We start from the raw sequence: 22,812 nt of genomic DNA, 5'->3' as shown, positions 1-22,812 counted from the left end.
AGCTGCAATCAAAGCCTGCTGTTTTCCGCAGGTCTGGTGCTTGTGTGTCTCAGGCAACATGACAGGAACAATTCCATGTTTCGTTTAGGCAGAAAATAAACACATTAGCTTCAGCAATAATTATTGTTTCTAAAATATGGAAGGGATGAATGAGACTGACATGATTCCTGATTCCCAGTAGTGACGTTGTTCGGAATGGGAAGAGACCAGTGGGGGGGGGGGGGGGGGGGTGGAGGTAGAATAATAGATAGGAAGGGGCGGGTCAGGGTGACAGCTTGCCCATGAGATCATCTTGAGGTTTAATCGGCGGGCCCTCCTCCCGCCCTGTTGGTCACGTGTCCAGGTCTGTGCTGCCGTGACGTAGGCGGCGTGATGCAAAAGGGAGGGGGGAAGGGGGTGCCGCCACTTCATTAGGAACACCTACCATTTTGTGTTGGATCTCATTCCATTAACAAGTACTGCAAAAGTACGAGTATATAAGTAAGCGTGTGTATTAAAGAGTATCATATAGGAGTATGGCGGATGTGTAGGAGGTGTACGCAGGTACGAGAAAGGAAAGTAGAAGAAGAAGAGTTGGTGATGGTGATGATGAAGAGCAGCTGCAGTCCATTAGTGTGATTGCTCTGTGAGGTCTAAATATTAGGAACAGTGCTGCAGTACGGCGGTTTATCTTCGCTCACCTCTCAGGAACAGATTGGAGAATTCGTCCTAATCCTGACGAGGAGGGGGCGGGGCTTGGCTCTAATTGGCTGAGCCGTGCCAGGAGGGAGGAGCGCCCTCCGCCAGCCTGGTGTGAGGCGGCGAGGGATGTGCGTTGTCCTTCCAGTGTGCGCGCGCCTCCATCATGGCCCTCAACATCCCCGGCGTGAGCGTCATGATGCTCTTCTACCTGCTGGTCCTCGCCATCGGCGTCTGGGCCTCCATCAAGTCCAAGCGGGAAGCCAAGAAGGGCCGCGGGGACCAGACGGAGATGGCTCTGCTGGGGAACCGCGGCATCAACCTGGCGGTGGGCATCTTCACCATGACAGGCGAGTGGAACCGCGGCACGACCGACCGTCGTCAATCATGTGTGCTTCTTTCTACCATTCTTTCTCCTTTCACCTCCATCGCTCTTCTCCTTTTCAACACCTCCTCGCAAATACGAGGAACAAAGACCAAGGTCACATTTGCGCCTAAACGTCATATGAGCTGTTAAAATAGCAAATAAGTGCGGGGTGATGTATGACGGTACACGTGCACCCGCGTGCGTGGTCAGACAGACACATACACGCGCATGCGCATAAAATACGATAGAATACACACTGCCGGACATGCTAAGCTACACGCAGTAAGGTGTCTTTTTTTTAACCTTTTACCTCTAACTCATAATTGTTTAGCTTTATACACTCGTGGCTAAAACACTAAGGATGTATGTTCTTATCTTTAAGTGGACCTATGATGCTTTTCTACCTATACATGTAGTTAGAATGTTGGAATGCTAACGTTTCACATTGGAAGTTAGCCCAGAAGGAAGTTTGGTATAGCTCTGGGTTTTTTTTTTCCTTTTTTCCCTTTGTGACGTCAATGCGAGGCGTAAGTCCTAATATGGGCATGCCCCCCCCCAGCTCTGCATCTCTGTTTTACGGTGTTAGCAGTGGCTCCCAGGAAGCCAATAGGTTCTTGGTTGTCAGAAGAAGCTGTAACAATTTCTGTGTCCTGACTGTGTTTATTTATGTAGTGTAACAAAGTGTAGCATTATAGAGTGCGCATACAGGGAGCGTCGTACCTGAATGCCCTTATGTATTGAGTTGCTAATAGCCTTTTCCACCACAATCAGTGGTCTACCACTACCGATATTATACAAAAACCTACGTTGGCACTTTTTGAGTTCACACACGGTAAACCGGGAGGTCTCCAGCCTTAGCTAGCATGGGCTAGCAGTACTTCCTAACCACTTTTCAAGTAGCTCTCCAAAGGCTTTATTTATTTATGATTAACTCCTATACCCACTAAATTAGAATGTAGGGTTCGGCAGTAGTCCGGAAGTCCTCAGGATGGTGTGGGAGTGTGACCAATCACAGCATGAGTGGGTGTGCCGTGGGTGCAATAAATGAAAACTAGCTTTTCGGAAATCCAAGGAAATCTAGCTTGAATGGGTGCTGATTGTGGAAGATCTAGAAAGCTGTGTGTAGGGGTTATGGTGTGTGGCTGCTCTATAGGAGTCCACAACGCCATACAAAGCGCCAACATGAGCATCATAGGTCCTTTTTAAGGAAGTAGAGCTTCATAATGCAGAAAGAAGAAATGGGAATCAGAGGAACAAAAGAAATTTATTTGAGTGAAATAGGATCTTCATCCAAAGTTGAAGATCAGAGCTAACAAAACCCCCAAAATAGAAATAAGAAGTATAATAAGAAGTGATGAGTAGCTGTGCCAGTCTTCTTCATGAGGTGAAAGATGACTTTGGGCGTGTTTGATGCCAGGAGTGGTGTTTCCAGGAGGCTAGTGGGAATGTTGGTCCAGATGCTGAAGATGTCTGGAACCCATGTCCGTCTTTGTAAATCCATCCCCAAACGGTCCCCATCGGATGTAGATGAGGGGAGGAAGTCCTTTTATCAAGTGTTGACAAAGCGGGATGCCGGCTGCCGTTTGACCACCCCTGCACGACCTGAAGCTCCATTGTTCCATTGAAGGATTATAATGGTGGAAAACATCTCCTTGTCATGCCAGTAACATTGGAAGCCATCATGACCATCAAGGGAGAAGAAAACTTCCTTCCACATTTCAATGTCCCCATGTTTGGTGTTCTCCTAATTCCAAACCTTGAAGACCAGGCCTTTGAAGATGTTTCTTCTCTGTCAGATGGAGTCTGATGGTTATTGGACTGCATTCGACATCAGTACGAATCTTCATTTGGGCCCAGGATGGTCCCGTGTCTTGACGGACAGCCAATTGGATCTTCGGGTTCATTTCTTGACTTTTTTATGAGCATTAGGATGTTTGTGAGAAGGTTGAAATGACTTTCTTACTGCATCCAAGCTTGTTCAAAGAGAGAAAGTTTTTTTTGCCTTTGCCATCAAGAGATGGAGTTTGAATACCTGACCCTAAATCACATTCATGCCAAAAAAATCTGATTCCCATTTTGTCTTTCTGCATTATGAAGCTCTACTTAGAACCTCCTAATGATCCAACACTGCCAAACAGTCTTCATTTTCATTTTATCGTTTTTTTTTCATCTGTTCCAAACATTAAATTTTCCCAGGAGTAATCATATAAATCTAATTAATTTGTTCCAAACGTATGAATTGGGGAAAAAAAACACTTTTCTAGGGATAAAGAATAAAAGAAATAAAATAGAAAAATGTGTCACATGGAGAACAACAGCTTGGACTTGTGACTTCCTCGTGTTGCGTACTTATTTCCTGTTTTGTAGCTTTTATTTTGTAAGTGTGTTTCCTGTTGGTCAGTGTATGCTGACCTTAACCGAGATTATTGCCGCCGCCTTCAGCTGTTGCCGTCTGGTGTGGCCAGGCTTTGTGTGTGCTTTCTGTTATGCTAATGTCTTCATTGTCCTCCTGCTGCCTTTCGTATTGATCCCGCCAGCCGGGAATGTCCGTCCCTCCATCCTGGGGTAACACCACACGCTAAATGACCGTCAATGTTGGCAAAGATGGTGATGTGTTAACATGCAGGTGGGGGACAATGACATCCGGTTGGGAGTTGTATATAAAACAGATGATCAATTATCCATTTCAACAGTAGAAGCCTTTTATGCAAATTTTTATCATATTGGGATTTATTTAAAACTGTTCACAAATGTCATTTTAATATCAGAAACTTGGATTAACGACGATAGAAAAAAATGGAGTTTGATATTGAAGGCTATGAGTTTATATGTGTAAACATGGTGGGGGTGTTGCCATGTATGTGGATTTAAATTATGGTAATGGTTTTATTTCATTTAAACATGCATCAGATTACAATTGAATGCATCCCATAATCAGTTCACAGTTCCACGTGTCCAAAAAGGAGTAGGAAGAAGCAAAGCTTATTAAATCCTACCCCTCCATCTGGTATTGTTTACAATCAGTAACTGTTACATTTGTTCACTTCCTGCTTTCCTAATATAATTTATTTATTTTTTTAAAATAATTATAATTATTAAATAATAATAATTATTAAATTAATTAATTATAAATATTAATTTTTTTTATTATTTTTAATTTACATTTTTGTTGTATTTTTATGTATTATTTTTTGTCACGTACCTTTTTTGGTAATGCTTTTATTTCATTTGAACATGCATCAAATTACAATTGAATGCATCCCATAATCAGTTCACAGTTCCACATGTCCAAAAAGGAGTAGGAAGAAGCAAAGCTTATTAAATCCTACCCCTCAGTAACTGTTAAATTTGTTCACTTCCTGCTTTCATAATGAAATTTTTTGAATATAAAAAAAAAAATATTTTATACATTTTTTTATATATATTTTTTGCACGTACCAAAGTACGAGGTGATATTTTTATTTATTTTGTATTGATTTTGGTTGGTTGGTTGTACTCTGAATGTTTTTTTTTTTATGTTCGAAATAAACTAAAACTAAACTAAACATATCAAAAGACAAAATACGCCAATGTTTTGTAGAAAACAGGCGCTTTGGCTGATGCTAAGTTAGCATTGGGCATTGAGAGCTGCCTGTCAGTGATTGGCTGATCGTCATATCACAGATGCTTGAGGTACCAAACTAACATTCGACATCCCAACAATGCTAAACTCTGCTAACATGTGACCTGTGTGTGTGAACAGCCACGTGGGTCGGAGGAGGGTTCATCGTGGGCACGGCCGAGGCCGTCTACAACCCGTCCATGGGACTCATCTGGGCCGTCATGCCAGTGACGGCCACCATGTGTTTCATCTTTGGTGAGTTTTCCTTTTTAGGGCATTGCCCACGGGCCGGCCCCCTCGTGGCACCGGGTCAGCGACTCGGTGCAAGGCTTCATTCAGCGCCACACGCGTCGAAGAAGCAAACGGCTGATTTTCTTCAGTTGTTATTCCAAACAAGGAGCGTGTCCTGGCACACTCGGAGCACGAGGATTTGTCCTTCCAACACTTAAGACCTGCTGGTGCTGAAGTCCAAATAGGGTTAAGATCCACGTAGCTTTCATAAGAAATTGTCGAGGTTTTGCTCATGTCTCCTTTTTGTCCATAGTGTGACTGACAGGAAGAGAAAGATGTCATGTGATCCATTACATGAAGTATGACATAAGCACAGTAAAATCCACACACGTGCAGATTAGCAGACTTTCCTTTTCCACATGACGGTCACATGAGGAAAGATGAAGAATTATCCTCTTATGGCCGCCACACACGGTAGCCGACTGGCGACTGCGATTGGCCAAACTCGTCGCCAACGGGCGGCGAACCATGCACACGGAAGGCCAGGAGCGGCCGAGACCAGACGTGGTCACACCCGGATGGACTTGTACGAGTCTCCGACGGTTTTGATGGGTTGTCTTGCTAGTAGCGGACCTTGTTAGCATTGAAGCTAAACGTACATAAATGACCGTGTGAATGAATGTAAACGTGCCCGTTGTTTTTATTCTAATATGTTTATATGCAGTCAATAACCGGAATATTTGCTATAACTGGTTGCACATGGCCATGTAAACACCCATAACCCTTTTGGAAAAACCCAAATATGCTCAATTCCGTTTTTTTTTTTTAATAAATTTTTTTTATATATATATATGTTTTTATAAGGGGGACCGGAGGGACTTGTATGAGTCTCCTGCGGTTTTGATGGGTTGTCTTGCTAGTAGCAGACCTTGTTAGCATTGAAGCTAAACGTACATAAATGTCCGTGTGAATGAATGTAAACATGCCCATTATTTTTATTCAGTCAAATAACCGGAATATTAGCAATAACTGGTTGCACATGGCAACATGGCATGTGTAAACACCAATAACCCTTTTGGAAAAACCCAAATATGCTCAATTCCGTTTTTTTAAATAAAAAAATTGTATATATTTTTATATATGTTATAATATATTTTTTATAAATAAAAAAACTAATTACCCCAAGGTTACTCCTTTTTAACCTGAATATCGGGTCATGTATACGCTTACCGGGATATCCCGATTTACTGCATGTAAACGTAGTTAATGATTGGTCCGGGTGACGGCTCCAGAAGTAAATTTTTTCAACTTCCTGGTATCGCATCGCAAGCCAGTGTGTGTGCAAACTGACGCGCAGGATGTAGTAGCATGGGCTGGACACTGCAGGGTCTGGTTGAAAATGGCGCCTACCGTGTGTGTGTGTGTGTGTGTGTAGCGCCCATTACCACTGATCGACGTCTGCCTAACCTATTGCGACGACACATGGTGCATTTGAGGACTGTCGGAATGTTCAACTTGAAATGACAATGAAATAGTGTGGGGAGTTGCAGCTGAAGTAAAGAATGAATGTCACCCACTAGTCACCCACTTGGGGATCGAACCAGCAGCCATCAGGACACCAAAGCGTTCCCAGGCCAGCTGAGAGACATATTTTGTATTTTTTTTTTTTATTTATTTATTTATTTATATATTTTTATCAAACTGTTACATTTGTTCACTTCCTGCTTTCCGAATATAGTTTAAGTTTTTATTTTATATTTATTTTATATTTGTATTTTTTAAAGGTTTTATTTTTAATAAAAAAAATTTCTTTAATTTTTACATTTTTTTTTATTTTTTTTTTGTCCCGTACCGAAGTACGAGGTGATATGAGCATCCAATGCCATAATGGGTACCATAGTAAGTGTCAATATAGTGATATATATAGCACATCATGACTGGTTCAAGACTCTTCATCCTTGTATTTAGCAAATTTATTAATTAATTTATTTTATTAATTTTTATACATTTTTATTTAGTTTTTTTATTTTTTTATTTTTTTTTGTCCCGTACCGAAGTACGAGGTGATATGAGCATCCAATGCCATAATGGGTACCATAGTAAGTGTCAATATAGTGATATATATAGCACATCATGACTGGTTCAAGACTCTTCATCCTTGTATTTAGCAAACATCAACTGCTTGTATTGTTTCTTGAATTGGCTCATCGTTGTGCATTGTTTGACTTCCTTACTCAATCCATTCCATAGTTTGATTCCACATACTGAAATGCTATGCTAACGCTAACGTAGTCCTAGCATATAAGTATTTCAAACGTACTTCTTCTCTGAGATCATATTTTTCCTCTCTTGTAGAGAAGTATTGGATGACATTTTTTAGCTAATTGGTTATTTTTAGCCTTATGCTATTTTTTTAGCTGTTTGAAGATGAACTATATCAGCAAGTTGAAATATTTGTGATTTTAGATGTTCTGTTTTCTTGTTCTTACTAGAACTTTCCTTTCAGGATCAAATGTCTGTTCTTGGTTCTGATTTTATGAAATGTACCCCCCAACGGGGGGGGGTGAAATTAATCCAAAAACTTTCCTTACGTTCGCAGGCGGCCTGTTCTTTGCCGAGCCCATGAGAAACAACAAGTACGTGACCATGATGGATCCCTTCCAGGTCAAATATGGAAAAGTGGCCACAGCCACGCTGTCGCTGGCCTGCCTGGTGTCGGAGATTATGTGGGTGACGGGAACACTGATAGGATTAGGTAAGAATGCCTCCATATGAGCCCCCCCCCCCCCCCCCCCCCCCCCAACCCCGCTGTGTGTGATGCACTTGATACTCGTGTGCAAGAAGAGCAGCTGCCCGAGCAAGGCAGCGCCGTGTGCAAGTGTTGAGTGAAACGCAACGCCTTTTGTGTTTGTGTGCGAGCCCGGCATGCCCGCCGGGTGAGCGATGGCACCCCTTCGGCTTGATCCCAAAAATGTTGGCAGCGTTGACTTGCATCACGGCTATTCCGGTGTTTGATTGGCTTAGATTTCCAAGTAAACTCCGGATGTAATTTAGCCGACTCTGTTTTTTGAGACTTTTATTTTGAAAGCCCCTGAGTGGCAGAAATAACAGTATCTTCTGTCTCCTTCCCATGTTGGATGTTTTTCTTCTCAAAGGCATTCCCAAGGAAGAGGAGCCGACTTTATGTCCAAAGCAAAGAAAGCGATGGAGATGTTTGTTGCTCAAAAGCACTCTGTTTTGAACCTTCAGCGTTTAACTCGCACGTGTATTGAACAGGCGTCACCATGAGCGTGATCCTGGATCTGTCGTACACGGTGAGCATCTGGATCTCGGCCGCCGTCGCCATCACGTACACGCTGCTCGGCGGCCTCTACTCTGTGGCCTACACGGACATCATCCAGCTGGTCCTCATCTTCATCAGCCTGGTGAGTTCTTGACTGGTTCTCTTCCATTGCCGGGTTGAAGCTCAGAGTGACATGGTTCGAAACCCCCCCCCCCCCCCCCCCCCCCCCCCCCCCCCCCCACAGTGGATGTGCGTTCCCTTTGCTCTGACGAGCCCGGCCGTGTCGGACATCACCCAGACGGCCTACAACAACACCTCGCAGCCGCCGTGGTTGGGTTCCTTGGAGGAGGACCGTGTCTGGCGCTGGATTGATAACTTCTTGATACTGGTGAGTGTGGACCGGACTGAAGATGACCGATGTGGTTCTTGACAACACCATGAACCCTCTCTCGCCTGAAGACAGCTGGGATAGGCTCCAGCATACCCGCGATCCGAGTGTGGATGAGAAGCACAAAAAATGAATGGATTTGTTGTGGTTTCTGCTTCGGTCTGCGTGTAGCATGACTGTTAGGGCTGTGATTGGTCGGTTTGTGGTAGACTCCATTCTTGTGTGATTTTAAATATTGCAATTTGAAATATTTGAGCTTTTATTGAACTTTTCAGGAAAAATTATTAAATGTAATCTTTAAAACTAAAATCTTTTTTGTTTACAAATAAAAAAAATAATCTAAAAAAAACAAAAAAAATGTCAATTGCAAGTTTAAATATTTGAGCTTTATTAAACTTTTCAGGAAAATATTAAATGTAATCTTTAAACCTAAAATATTTTTTGTTTACCAATAAAAAAAAATAATCTAATAAATAAATAAATGTCAATTGCAATTTTAAATATTTGAGCTTTATTGAACTTTTCAGGAAAAATTAAATGTAATCTTTAAAACTAAAATATTTTTTGTTTACAAATAAAAAAAATTAATCTAAAAAAACAAAAAATGTCAATTGCAAGTTTAAATATTTGAGCTTTAAACTTTTCAGGAAAATATTAAATGTAATCTTTAAACCTGAAATTTTTTTGTTTACCAATAAAAAAAATGTAAATTAAAAAAATGAAAATTAATCTAATAAATAAATGTCAATTGCAATTTTAAATATTTGAGCTTTATTGAACTTTTCAGGAAAGATTATTAAATGTAATCTTTAAAACTAAAATATTTTTGGTTTACCAATAAAAAAAATGTAATCTAATAAATAAATAAATGTCAATTGCAATTTTAAATATTTGACCTTTATTGAACTTTTCAGGAAAAATTATTAAATGTAATCTTTAAAACAAAAATATTTTTGGTTTACAAATAAAAGAAAATTAATCTAAAAAACACAAAAAAATGTCAATTGCAAGTTTAAATATTTGAGCTTTATTAAACTTTTCAGGAAAATATTAAATGTAATCTTTAAACCTAAAATATTTTTGTTTACCAATAAAAAAAATTTGATCTAATAAATAAATAAATGCCAATTGCAATTTTAAATATTTGAGCTTTATTGAACTTTTCAGGAAAAATTATTAAATGTAATCTTTAAAACTAAAATCTTTTTTGTTTACTAATAAAAAAATGTAATCTAAAAAAAACAAAAAATTTTAATCTAAAAACAAAAACAAATGTCAATTGCAACTTTAAATATTTGAGCTTTATTAAACTTTTCAGGAAAATATTAAATGTAATCTTTAAACCCAAAATCCTTTTTGTTTACCAATAAAATTTTAATCTAAAAAAAACAAAAAAAAGTCAATTGCAACTTCAAATATATGAGCTTTATTAAACTTTTCCGGAAAATATTAAATGTAATCTTTAAACCTAAAATCTTTTTTGTTTACAAATAAACATTTTTAATCTAAAAAAAAAACCCCAAAAAATGTCAACTGCAACTTGAAATATTTGAGCTAAAGTCTTTTGTTAACCAATAAAAAAAATTTAATGTAAAAAAAAAATTTAAAAAAAATTGCAACTTTAAATATTTGAGCTTTATTAAACTTTTCAGGAAAATATTAAATGTAATCTTTAAACCTAAAATCTTTTTTGTTTACCAATAAAAAAAAATGTAATCTAAAAAAAACAAAAAACAAAAAATTTGAATCTAAAAAAAACTCCAAAAAAATATGTCCATTGCAACTTTAAATATTTGAGCTTTCTTAAACTTTTCAGGAAAATATTAAATGTAATCTTTAAACCTAAAATCCTTTTTGTTTACCAATAAATTTTTAATCTAAAAAAAAAACAAACAATATGTCAATTGCAACTTTAAATACTTGAGCTTTATTAAACTTTTCAGGAAAATATTAAATGTAATCTTTAAACCTAAAATCTTTTTTGTTTACAAATAAACATTTTTAATCTAAAAAAAAACAAATGTCAACTGCAACTTGAAATATTTGAGCTAAAGTCTTTTGTTAACCAATAAAAAAATTGAATGTAAAAAATTTTTTTTTTAAATCGCAACTTTAAATATTTGAGCTTTATTAAACTTCTCAGGAAAATATTAAATGTAATATTTAAACCTAAAATCTTTTGTTTACCAATACAAAATTTTAATATAAAAAAAATTTAAAATAAAAAAAATAAATAACACTGCCCTTCTCTCGTTAATCACCATTGTGTGCTTGTGACGGGAAGCTAACAAGCTATAAACAATATGAGAGATGTGCTAGCGCACAGATGGGGGTCACGGGTGTCCCAAGTGCGGCCCAGCGGGGTGTCTACCTTGGAAAACGGCGTGGAAAAATGACTCCTACCTTCACTTCTTTTCATGTTCTTCCCTCTCACCAAGGGTTTGGGGAACTTGGGGCTGCAGAACTTCCACCAGAGGACGCTGTCGGCCGCCTCCTCCTCCACTGCCAAAATCACTTGCTTCGCCGCAGCCTTCATCGTTCCCACACTGGGAATTCCTCCCATCCTGCTGGGCGCAGCGGCCGCCTCAACAGGTGAATTGGAGTCAACAAATAGCGTTCTGTATTATATATAATATATTTGGACTTTGTCTTTCCCAGACTGGAACCTGACCTCTTACGGTTCTCCGTCTCCGTATGAGCGAGGACAAACGGGTCTGGTGCTTCCCATCGTTCTGCAGCATCTCACCCCGCCCTATATTTCTATCGTGGGCATCGGCGCCGTCGCCGCCGCAGTGATGTCATCCACTGACTCCGCCTTATTGTCGGCAGCCTCCATCTTCACCTCCAACATCTACAAGAACATCCTGAGGACGCAGGTGAGGACCCGAGGACGGAAACGACATCATCGGGAAGCTGACTGTCTTGTTCCTCTACCTGCAGGCGTCCCAGCAGGAGATCCAGTGGGTGATCCGGGCGTCGGTGGTGGTGGTGGGCCTGGCCGGAACGTCCCTCACCTTTCTGGACAACAGCGTCCTGATGATCTGGATGCTGCGATCGGACCTCACGTACACGCTCATGCTGCCGCAGCTGGTCTGCGTCCTCTTCTTCGGCGTCTCCAACGGTTACGGCGCCGTTCTGGGCTGCGTCACGGGAATGCTGCTGAGAGTTCTCTGCGGAGAGCCGCTCCTGGGGATAACGCCTGTTATCCGATTCCCGGGTTGCACTCTTGTGAACGGAGTCTACGTTCAGCTTTGGCCCATACGAACCATCTGCATGCTGTCTGCCGTGGCGGCCATCTTGTCCTTCTCTTTTTTGGCTTCCGTGCTTTTCCGCAAAGGTCTGATTCCTGAGAAATGGGACTTTTTCCAAGTGAAAGGTCAAGACTCGGAGGAAACTCAAGACGTTACAAAATACGACATAAAAGACGAGGAGCTGAAAGAACAAAACGAAAGCAACGAAGTTTGTGAGCCAATGTTGGAATCGGCTTTTTAAGGAAAAAAAGAATACAACTGCAGAATAATATACCATAGGAATAAATGTACACCAGTTAGTTCTAGCTTCATTTTTACGTGGATGTATGCGGAGATGCATACGTTGGAAGGAATAACGGCTCTCTGTTTTAAGAGCTTAGCATTTTCTCTGCAATTTTATGCAGCAAATGACACTTCCAGGCATGATGGACAAACGACGTCCTGCAGCTGTAGTGTTTTCGTGCGCAAGCGGCAGAAGGACTTGAATGTTTTTTTCACAATCGATACGATTGTCATAGAAATTAGCAGTAAAGGTGATTTTTTTTTTTTTTACGGTCTTTTAGCTTCTAGTCAAGAGTAAGAAGGGCTCACTTTTTGTTGTAGACAACAGGACGTCTTTGGGATGGCCATTTTCCACGAGCACTTATTGTACAAATCTGCCTGCCTATGCAAACCTACAGTGTGTGTGTGTGTGTGTGTGTGTGCGCGTGTGAATGACGTGTCATTAAAACCTTCATTAGCCCTTTTTGAGTTAGCGTGTCTTTGCACTCGGTCATAACAGCCCAAAATAACTCCATTTTCACTTGGCAGTCCAACAGCACATGTCGCGACAGGACCCCCCCTCCCGTCCCTAGTGCCCGCGTCTATTTAGGCTAGGATGCATAAGTGTGGCATGATGGTGTATAGGACACATGCCCCCCCCCCCCCCAAAAAAAACCAGGAACGGACATAAGAGCAGTGCCAGAGATAAAGGGCTTCTATATTAAGACTTCACATGCAAGTGTTGCTGTTTGAAGGACGGCGCCTGCTTCCTGTGTCCTCTTTCATCAGCAGCACAGAACGTCATCCGACGCTCCTTTTGTTTCCTTAGATGCCCTGAATGCCGGGGTTCTCAATCTTCGGTCCTCGAGCTTTGGTTGGGACGCCACAACTGTTTTTATTTTTTATTTTTTTGCAATATATGACGTGCAAAACTGGGAATTGCGACCACCAGGACAATAAAATCTTTGGGCAGATAGTATTGTTGATCTAAATTCATTCATTTTCTACCGCTTTTCCTCACGAGGGTCGCGGGGGGTGCTGGAGCCTATCCCAGCTGTCTTCGGGCGTAAGGCGGGGTACACCCTGGACTGGTCGCCAGCCAATCACAGGGCACATATAGACAAACAACCATTCACACTCACATTCATACCTATGGACAATTTGGAGTCGCCAATTAACCTAGCATGTTTTTGGAATGTGGGAGGAAACCGGAGTACCCGGAGAAAACCCACGCATGCACGGGGAGAACATGCAAACTCCACACAGAGATGGCCGAGGGTGGGATTGAACCCTGGTCTCCTAGCTGTGAGATCTGTGCGCTAACCCCTAGACCACCGTGCCGCCCATGCTCTTACATGCTAAACAGTTTTGCTCTGTGTCAGTAAAGGTGTAAGCTACAACTTCCCTGTAATATGAAATTTTATTTGCCGTTATTTGATGTTTTTGTTATGCGAATTTGGAGCGTCCGGGTCGGAGCAAGAAGGTATTTGCTCAATTTTGCTAGCTATTTTGCAAAGGAAAAGATGCCTTGATGCCCCTGTGAACAAAGGAAATATGCCTTGATGCCCCTATGAACAAACGAAAGCAGAAACACCATGAAAGCGGATCAAGGAAGGGCAGTGACGAAAGCTGATTGGTCCAGGCCTCCAGCCTCTTACACAATCTTGGGAAAGGGAAAGGAAGGGTGGTTTTTTTGCAGCTGCACTGTAATAAGACCCGCTTACTTGTAGGCTTCCAGGGACTGCAGATAAGCCAGGACGTCTGTATTCTCACAAATACAGACAAAAGATACTTATACACGCACCGAAACAAAAAAGAGACTAACGTGACAACTGACAGTTAAGGTGGAAACATCGAGTACGCATATGACATCTTGCTTTGCAACAAAGGAAAAGCAGAATGTTCCAGAGAAAAGGAAAAGATGCCTTGCACCATGAAAGCGGTTCAAGGAAGGGCAGTGACGAAAGCTGATTGGTCCAGGACTACAGCCTCTTACACAATCTCGAGTGTATAAAAGGCTTTTTTTGCAGCTGCGCTGTAATAAGACCCGCTTACTTGTAGGCTTCCAGGCTATTGCAGCTAAGCCCAGACGTCTGTATTAGTTAGGTATTGTCAGGAATAAACAATTTGGTTCTCATTTTATGATTTGGTTCTTTAAGATTCCTTTATCCTCTATTCGAAACCCACTTAGAGTCCTCGGGGGGAGGATTTCTACAGAAGAGAAACTGGGGTGGGAGGGGACAGTAGAGAGAGACAAAAACAGCAACAACAATTCCCATAACAACAACAGTGACAAACAGGACTGCATCAGTTAAATGTCAATAATGGCTAAAGGTCACAATGGAGATTATATAACTGAAATGAAACAGTGGCAATAGTAACAATAAAGATATAAACCATGATAGTAAACAGAATTACAGCCATACAGTTACAGTAATTAAAATCACACTGCTTGACATCATTATTACTGTAATAATTGCATACCAATAGCAATTTAATAGCATTTAAGGGTTTTCAAATTGCATGAAACAAGAGCAATATATTTGGTTGTGGACGTTATGGTCCGTGAAGGAGACCAGCACCATCCAGGATTGAAAGTACACGGGGTCTATATGGCCACCGGTGGCCTCACGCCTCTAAAAGTTAACGCTTGTGTGAGTATGAACAATTGATCTATTATGTGTCGTGCTACAGTTTGAGAGGTGGTGCGATGAAAGCATTCCCATGGGAAACTATTGGACTGAATCGAAATGCAAATACTGTAAAACAATACATTCAACTTTGTTGCCATAAATTAATAATTATGTCAATTTTGAAAATGAGCGCATGAATGTGTCTGGACGCTCACAGTTGTCGTTCGGAGTCATCAGCGCTAACCTTTTCCCCCGTGACTCGCATGAAGGTGAACTTTCTCCTTCAATGACATTCAGTCTGCCTAATCACTGGCAAGATGGCGGACAGCAGCAGGTGCAGCTCATTACAGTCATCCTTGAAGTCACATGACAGCCTCTTCCCTTTGACATATATCTGTAACAATATCAATATGTCCAGGGTTCAATTCCACCCTCGGCCATCTCTGTGTGGAGTTTGCATGTTCTCAGGTTCTCCCAACTTCCAAAAACATGCTAGGTTAATTAGCGACTCCAAATTGTCCATAGGTATGAATGTGAGTGTGAATGGTTGTTTGTCTATATGTGCCCTGTGATTGGCTGGCCACCAGTCCAGGGACAGCTGGGATAGGCTCCAGCACCCATGTGAGGAAAAGCGGTAGAAAATGAATGAATGAATATCAATATGTCTTATTCAACAAAGCCACAACAGGTCAGCCATCTTTTTCCAAAACACTATTTACATTGTCAAAATATTAGGGACAACTGTGGCTTGGGTAAAGAAAAATACTGCTAGCTGTGTACTGCCCAGGTTAAAATAGTGTAGCGATGGAAGTACTGTGTACTGTACTAAGTATTATGTTTAATGTCTGTGATTCAGGGTTTGGTCATGAGGGGGCAGTAGCGTTCACCTGATAGTTGGGGCCAGACATAAGAAAGAGGATTATAATAACTGAAGATGTTATATGAATCACTGAAGCTGATAATCGAAAACAGAAAAGCAGTGAAAACCTTTCATACATTGGAGAACGTTCTAAAAACAATTAATATGAACAATAAGCTTAAGTGACATGTTTTCTATTGTTTTTATTTTGTTGTTCGCAATATCCCTCGCACATTCCTTTCTCTGTTGTTTACTTTTTCTTATTTCTGTTGATATTGTTCTGTAGAATTGCACTTTTATGTTCCTGTAATTCTGTTTATATTTTTTTGTACAATTGAAGTTTGTAATAAAATATATTTTTTTAAAAACTAAGAAAGACGAGTTGCCAGGTGTACGGTAATTTCCCCCTCTGTACGTTTAATACTAAGAAAAATGCTAATGGAGCCATTCAATACATAGTTTAGCTAGGCTAAGCTAGGCTTAAGCTAGCTTAGCTAGGCTTATAGCGACGTTTGGCATTTGTGTGCATCAATTACTTACTCATCTTCAATTAGCACTGAATGTTAAGACTTTCAGAAGCGTGTCTGCAAAGTCAATCGTTGGCCGTTGTACCGGCAAGCAACACCGGAAGTGAGTCCGTCTCTTAAGCTTGGTCGCCAAGGTAACTGTTTGATGTTCCCACAGTGTAATATGTCCAAAGGAAACAAACCATAGAACAAACTTTCCGCACACGTAAAAATGGCGCGAATGTTTGATCTTTGTGTGTGTGTGTGTGTGTGTGTGTGTGTGTGTGTGTGTGTGTGTGTGTGTGTGTGTGTGTGTGTGGCATTTGATTGTTGTACAAGTCCCGTCTGTCGCTACAATGTGTTCGCCTCGGCAACTGTGTTTTTTTTTTCTTTTTTTTTTGCATCCGAGCTGCGATAAAGACGAGGAGAGAAGGCGATTCCGGCCGGCACAAACATCCGCCATACCAGTGGCTCATTTGTCAGGTGAGTGTCAGAACGTTTTGTTAACGGTTAAACCAAAAACGCATTTATTGCTCTTAATGAGTTGTATGTAACTCTCACAACTTATGTATGGATGATTGGGACTTATTTTGGGACTTGTGTTGCGTTGCTTTGCGTTGTCCGGTGCTAGCGAAGGGCTCGGCGGTGACGTCACATGTCAGTCATCCGTTTCGTTCGCTCTCATTGGTTGTCGCTTCAGCAGGTTTGACACCGCCCACACTATACTACATACAGTGGATGAGTAAACAATAACTGAATAGTAGAGCTTCCATTAGGAATGGGTCATGTGATATCAATAAATGTCATCAATCAATATCAATGTGCTCTGCGTGTCATGTTTGCCGGGCTATTTATCATTTAGTGCTCAAGATAATCAATCAAATCAGGACAGTTGGATGTTAATGTTTACTTTATTTGGTTTCTATTGTTATATAAAAGAAATTAGCACTAAAGCTAAGATAACGGCAGATGTTTCACTTGTCAGCAAAGCAGAATGCATGCAAAAGGCATCTCTGATGGGGGCGGGGCCAACTCTGTGAGTGATGTCATTCCCCACCGCCCTAGATGGTCGACAGCATTAACGTTTCGATCGATCCGTTTCTGCAGAAAAGTGTGTTTGATGCTGATAGTAATAGGTCAGAGGTCAAATGCAGTGAAAGTTCTAGCGTTCTCATCTTCTCCACTGTGGACGATCCAACACGACTGCGAGACGACAGAATGACAACACAATGACATGTGATTTGATCAAGAAAAGTACAATTCTTCTTATTATTATTATTATTATAACTATTATTCTCACCTACTGAGCAGCTTGCTCGGTCTCGTCTCCTTCTTCTGCTTTTGAAGCGTCAGACTGGAAGGAGAACACAAGTTCCTTCACAAGATGAATTCATCACATTTTACCTGCAAACACCAGCGTTAGCATGTGCTGTTAGCTTAACTGCTTCTCTTTGCTGAGATAATTAGCTAACCTCATCTCATCCACACCAGGATGAGAGGTCATCTCATCCACACCAGGATGAGGCATGTTCTCATCCACACCAGGATGAGGCATGTTCTCATCCACACCAAAATGAGACATTTTCTCATCCACACCAGGATGAGAGGTCATCTCGTCCACACCAGGATGAGAGGTCATCTCATCCACACCAAGATGAGAGGTGATCGCATCCACACCAAGATGAGAGGTCATCTCATCCAAACCAGGATGAGAGGTCATCTCATCTACACCAGGATGAGGCATGTTCTCATCCACACCAAAATGAGACATTTTCTCATCCACACCAGGATGAGAGGTCATTTTCATCCACACTAGGATGAGACATTTTCTCATCCACACCAGGATGAGAGGTCATCTCATCCACACCAAAATGAGCCATTTTCTCATCCACACCAGGATGAGAGGTCATTTCATCCACACCAAGATGAGGCATGTTCTCATCCACACCAGGATGAGAGGTCATCTCATCCACACCAAGATGAGAGGTCATCTCATCCACACCAGGATGAGAGGTCATCTCATCCACACTAGGATGAGACATTTTCTCATCCACACCAGGATGAGAGGTCATTTCATCCACATCAAGATGAGAGGTCATCTCATCCAAACCAGGATGAGAGGTCATCTCATCTACATCAGGATGAGGCATGTTCTCATCCACACCAAAATGAGACATTTTCTCATCCACACCAGGATGAGAGGTCATTTTCATCCACACTAGGATGAGACATTTTCTCATCCACACCAGGATGAGAGGTCATCTCATCCACACCAGGATGAGAGGTCATCTCATCCACACCAGGATGAGAGGTCATCTCATCCACACCAAAATGAGGCATGTTCTCATCCACACCAAAATGAGGCATGTACTCATCCACACTAAAATGAGCCATTTTCTCATCCACACCAGGATGAGAGGTCATTTCATCCACACCAAGATGAGGCATGTTCTCATCCACACCTAGATGAGGCATGTTCTCAGCCACACCAGGATGAGAGGTCACCTCATCCACACCAGGATGAGAGGTCATCTCATCCACACTAGGATGAGACATTTTCTCATCCACACCAGGATGAGAGGTCATTTCATCCACATCAAGATGAGTGTTCTCATCCACACCAAAATGAGACATTTTCTCACCCACACCAGGATGAGAGGTCATCTCATTCACACCACGATGAGGCATGTTCTCATCCACACAGGATGAGGTCATCTCATCCACACCAAGATGAGAGGTAATCTCATCCACACCAAGATGAGAGGTAATCTCATCCACACCAAGATGAGAGGTAATCTCATCCACATCAAGATGAGAGGTAATCTCATCCACACCAGGATGAGACATTTTCTCATCCACACCAGGATGAGGCATTTTCTCATCCACACCGAGATGAGAGGTACTCTCATTCACACCACGATGAGGCATGTTCTCAGCCACACCAAGATGAGACATTTTCTCAATAACACCAGGATGAGAGGTCATGTCATCCACACCAGGATGAGAGGTCATGTCATGTACGCTGATCGTATTGTGATGGCATTCAGTCAGCATCTTTGCGTGTCAAGCTGTGTTGCTTTGTCAAAGGTGATGTTATGTTATGTTATGATCTATGTTATGATGTGGTCATATTAGATATGAGCATCTATGTAGATGAATGAGATTCCATGGTGGTTAGTATGTGACCTTGTCATGGTCAAATATTTTCAAAATCCATAAGAATATTCTATGAATGTTATTTCCTGACACCATGCGTCATTAGAAAGGGCAGGATCGACATTGTCAAGCAATGTGATGCCATGCGTGTCTGTCAATCATCCAACCAATCACCTCCTCAGCCACTGGCACCGCCTCCTCCTGTTTCCATCCAATCAAGATGAGACAAACAAATTCTTACATCAGGGAAAGAGAGATCATTTGGGGAAAAAAATGCTAAATGAAATCTATAAATAATAATCTTCAAGTGTCACGATGCTGTGTCATGTGACATCAGCACTCACCACAGTCACGAATCCACTCGCCAAGGCTGCGTTCTCCACGCCCTCCACTGTGGCCTGGGCCACCTCATTGGCCCCCGAAACAGCAGTGTCGGCTACGATGTTAGCTTGTTCGCCTGTTTTCTGGGCCACTGGAGGTCACATGATGTAACACATGACATTTCTTTTCACTAAAAACTCATTGGACAAGACTTTGGTACCTGTGTTGACGCCAGTGACCACGCCCTCCATCGTCTTGTTTCCTGGAAATAAAACATTCAAACCCACTCGTCAGTTCCTGACGACCTAGTGAACTGCACATTTGCATAGACGAGTATATTTGTATGGCAAAATGGAGGAAAACCCAGACAGGAAGTCCAAAATATCCCGTCCCCACACCTACAAGTAACAAAAGTACATAGAACACAATTGTAGTTTTACAGGCAGAAAGCAATGCAAAATATTTCTAAATGACGAATGGATGGAAGTATTTGTTGATGCACACTTCCTGATGCAGACCTTCTTCACTTATTTTGGCCCCGTGGCGGCTTATTTAGCAGTCACACTCAAGGAAAAAGAAACCTGGATTTGACCTAACGATGCAGTACTACTTTAAGTGTAATATTGCAGGAAAACCCAGGACATACTTTGTCAACATCCCTGCTGCCTTTAGGCGAGAGGCGGGGTCCAGTGTGGACTGGTGGCCAGCCAATCACAGGGCACATATAGACAAACAACCATTCACACTCACATTCATACCTATGGACAATTTGGAGTCGCTAATTAACCTAGCATGTTTTTGGAATGTGGGAGGAAACCGGAGTACTTGGAGAAAACCCATGCACGGGGAGAACAACTCAGTAACCACTAGTCCACCGTGCAGCAGATTCAATATTATATATTCACACTTTTATTATATATTCATAAAAAAACTTTCATTCATTTTCTTACGTTTTTCCTCACAAGGGTCGCGGAGGGTGCTGGAGCCTATCCCAGCTGTCTTCGGGCGAGAGGCGGGGTACACCCTGGACTGGTTGCCAGCCAATCACAGGGCACATATAGACAAACAACCATTCACACTCACATTCATACCTATGGACAATTTGGAATCGCTAATTAACCTAGCATGTTTTTGGAATGTGGGAGGAAACCGGAGTACCCGGAGAAAACCCACGCATGCACAGGGAGACTCCACACATAGATGGCCGAGGGTGGAATTGAACCCTGGTCTCCTAGCTGTATGGTCTGCGCGCTTACCACTCGACCGCCGTGCCGCCCATAAAAAAACTTGTTCACAATTTTCTAAATACAGTTTCTGGAATGGGCGGCACGGCGGTCTAGTGGTTAGCGCGCTGACCTCACAGCTAGGAGACCAGGGTTCAATTCCACCCTTGACCATCTCTGTGTGGAGTTTGCATGTTCTCCCCGTTTTCTCCGGGTACTCCGGTTTCCTCCCACATTCCAAAAACATGCTAGGTTAATTAGCGACTCCAAATTGTCCATAGGTATGAATGTGAGTGTGAATGGTTGTTAGTCTATATGTGCCCTGTGATTGGCTGGCGACCAGTCCAGGGTGTACCCCGTTTCTCGCCCGAAGACAGCTGGGATAGGCTCCAGCACCCCTCCGCGACCCTCGTGAGGAAAAGCAGTAGAAAATGAATGAATGAGTTTCTGGAATGATTAGAGCCCTCAAGACATTAAATAACACCCCTATAGTCACACTTTAGCAGTTCTTTGTCGTATTAGGCTATATAGAAGACAGAATAAGAGTGAATAAAACTTCCATAAACTCCTGCGGGAGCGGTGTCACTCTGAATGTCTTCCCCTGGGAACCTGAGTGAGGAGTCTAGTGCCTGTCTCGCCACATACCGACACCTAGTGGCCAATGTAAAATACTACATTCACAATTGCAATGCTTCTTCTGCCGTGTGTTTGGATTTAATGTAGGCCTAGAATAAGTACAATTTGCTTAAATATTAAATATTAAATATTTTTTTACTCATAGGCCATATTTTCCCACGAAACGGTCATCCTTTTTTAATGAATGCAGGTTGGAAAAACTGCGAAGGGCGATATTGCGAGGGACAACTTTTTACAGCCCGTCCGTCCTCCGAGCGCTGCTTTGCACAGGCCACACCCACAATGTCTTCCTCCGGCGTCCTTCCTTCCCCAACCTTCCAGCGCTTTGCCGCGTCTCATCACGAAGGTGATGCTTCATAACGGATATGAAACATTCCGCTTCCCCCCCCCCCCCGTCCCGCCCCTCCAAACAGGAAGTGACTCAAACAAAGTGCACTTTCACCATCACCATCACCATCTCTCACCGACAAACATCACCCCCTCCTTGGTCTTGGCGGCGGCCTCCTCCACGCCGGCTTTGGTCTTCTCGGCGGCTGCCACCACTCCGTCCTTGGCCATGGAGAACCCCTTCTTCAGAACATCCATGATGCTTTTGCTAACGGCTTCTTCTGCTGCTACTGCTGCGTCTGCTTGGACTGTCCGTCCTCGTCTGGTGTGCACTTCCTGCTAATGGACGGAGGGAGGGGAGGAGGCAGGGGAAGAGAGAGAGAGAGAGAGCGAGAGAGAGAGAGAGATGCCAATGTGGGAGAAGTGGTGCAGAGGAGGAGACGAGAAAGGAACATTTGTGCCAAAAAGAAGAGAAAGGATTCTTTTCATTCATGCTTTCACTTTGTTCCGATGTAAAGGTCAAACGTCCCATAAAACACCAATGCCACACACACACTGCTGGGAAAGGTGGCCACGCCCCTTTAGGTGAACTTTCACCTCTGCTGCCTTGTGACAAAGCCTGCACTGCTGTGGAATAGTTTCATCTCTTAGTGGACACGCCAGGGGCCTTAAAAGGGGCTTGAGCTTGAACAAGAACTACTAAAATGGCTGACTGGGCGTAGTCATCCTCCGGACAGGAACTTGAGCGTGACTCAGCAAACTCAGCACTTCTCTGATTGGCCGACAGACGGCGCCGCACTATATTTAGCCTCCTCCCCCCTTCGGCGGCGACATTATGGCCGCCTGGAGGTTACCATGGCGATGACTGCCGCAGGCATCCATATGGGGCATCATCCTGACTTCGCTCCTACAGTTAATGGTTAGATACGCACATTGATGACATCACTGTGTACATATACTACAGTATACTATGCAACAATACTTTTATGAGTTCATAAACGAGGGATTACTGTACATCCATCAGATAAACGAGGGATTACACATAAACAAGGGATTATTGTACATCCGACACATAAACAAGAGATAATTGA

The 22,812-nt window shown here is 42.3% G+C and overlaps 2 protein-coding genes across 5 annotated transcripts in view; one reads left to right on the top strand and one right to left on the bottom strand.

Annotated features, from left to right (window-relative positions):
* The first annotated feature begins 664 nt into the window (after window positions 1-664).
* Window positions 665-12,541, top strand: LOC131115877 (high-affinity choline transporter 1-like). 2 transcript variants are annotated; one of them, XM_058064431.1, is made up of 8 exons: window positions 665-1,028; window positions 4,788-4,901; window positions 7,477-7,632; window positions 8,154-8,302; window positions 8,405-8,548; window positions 10,987-11,140; window positions 11,207-11,424; window positions 11,489-12,541. In XM_058064431.1, exons 1-8 carry the CDS (start codon window positions 845-847, stop codon window positions 12,038-12,040), a joined length of 1,671 nt encoding a protein of 556 aa, XP_057920414.1. In that variant the 5' UTR covers window positions 665-844; the 3' UTR covers window positions 12,041-12,541. The 2 variants fall into 2 exon arrangements, with proteins under 2 accessions (XP_057920414.1, XP_057920415.1); XM_058064432.1 differs by lacking the exon at window positions 665-1,028 and adding an exon at window positions 1,307-1,327.
* A 4,415-nt stretch (window positions 12,542-16,956) lies between these two features.
* LOC131109331 (synuclein-like) overlaps window positions 16,957-22,812 on the bottom strand; it is an 8,175-nt gene continuing 2,319 nt past the window's right edge. Inside the window, exons 2-7 of one of the 3 annotated variants that reach the window (XM_058061238.1) lie at window positions 21,859-22,060; window positions 19,756-19,797; window positions 19,559-19,686; window positions 19,389-19,415; window positions 17,359-17,412; window positions 16,957-17,261 (exon numbers count right to left, since the gene is read on the bottom strand). In XM_058061238.1, coding sequence (XP_057917221.1) covers window positions 17,359-17,412; window positions 19,389-19,415; window positions 19,559-19,686; window positions 19,756-19,797; window positions 21,859-21,979 — 372 coding nt within the window. In that variant the 5' untranslated portion in view covers window positions 21,980-22,060 and the 3' untranslated portion in view covers window positions 16,957-17,261. The remainder of the gene's footprint in view (window positions 17,262-17,358; window positions 17,413-19,388; window positions 19,416-19,558; window positions 19,687-19,755; window positions 19,798-21,858; window positions 22,061-22,812) is intronic. The other 2 variants (XM_058061247.1, XM_058061255.1) reach the window with 2 other exon arrangements.

This window comes from Doryrhamphus excisus, chromosome 2 (genome assembly GCF_030265055.1).
Source record: "Doryrhamphus excisus isolate RoL2022-K1 chromosome 2, RoL_Dexc_1.0, whole genome shotgun sequence".
NCBI lineage: Eukaryota > Metazoa > Chordata > Actinopteri > Syngnathiformes > Syngnathidae > Doryrhamphus > Doryrhamphus excisus.
The sequence above is the reverse complement of the archived record's forward strand: the minus strand, read 5'-3'. Positions and strand labels throughout refer to the sequence as shown.

Coding starts and splice junctions, on each gene's coding strand:
- LOC131115877 (XM_058064431.1), top strand. CDS start 845: ATGGCCCTCAACATCCCCGGCGTGAGCGTCATGATGCTCTTCTACCTG. Junction 7,633..8,153: donor GGGAACACTGATAGGATTAG/GTAAGAATGCCT, acceptor TGTATTGAACAG/GCGTCACCATGAGCGTGATC. Junction 8,303..8,404: donor TCCTCATCTTCATCAGCCTG/GTGAGTTCTTGA, acceptor CCCCCCCCACAG/TGGATGTGCGTTCCCTTTGC.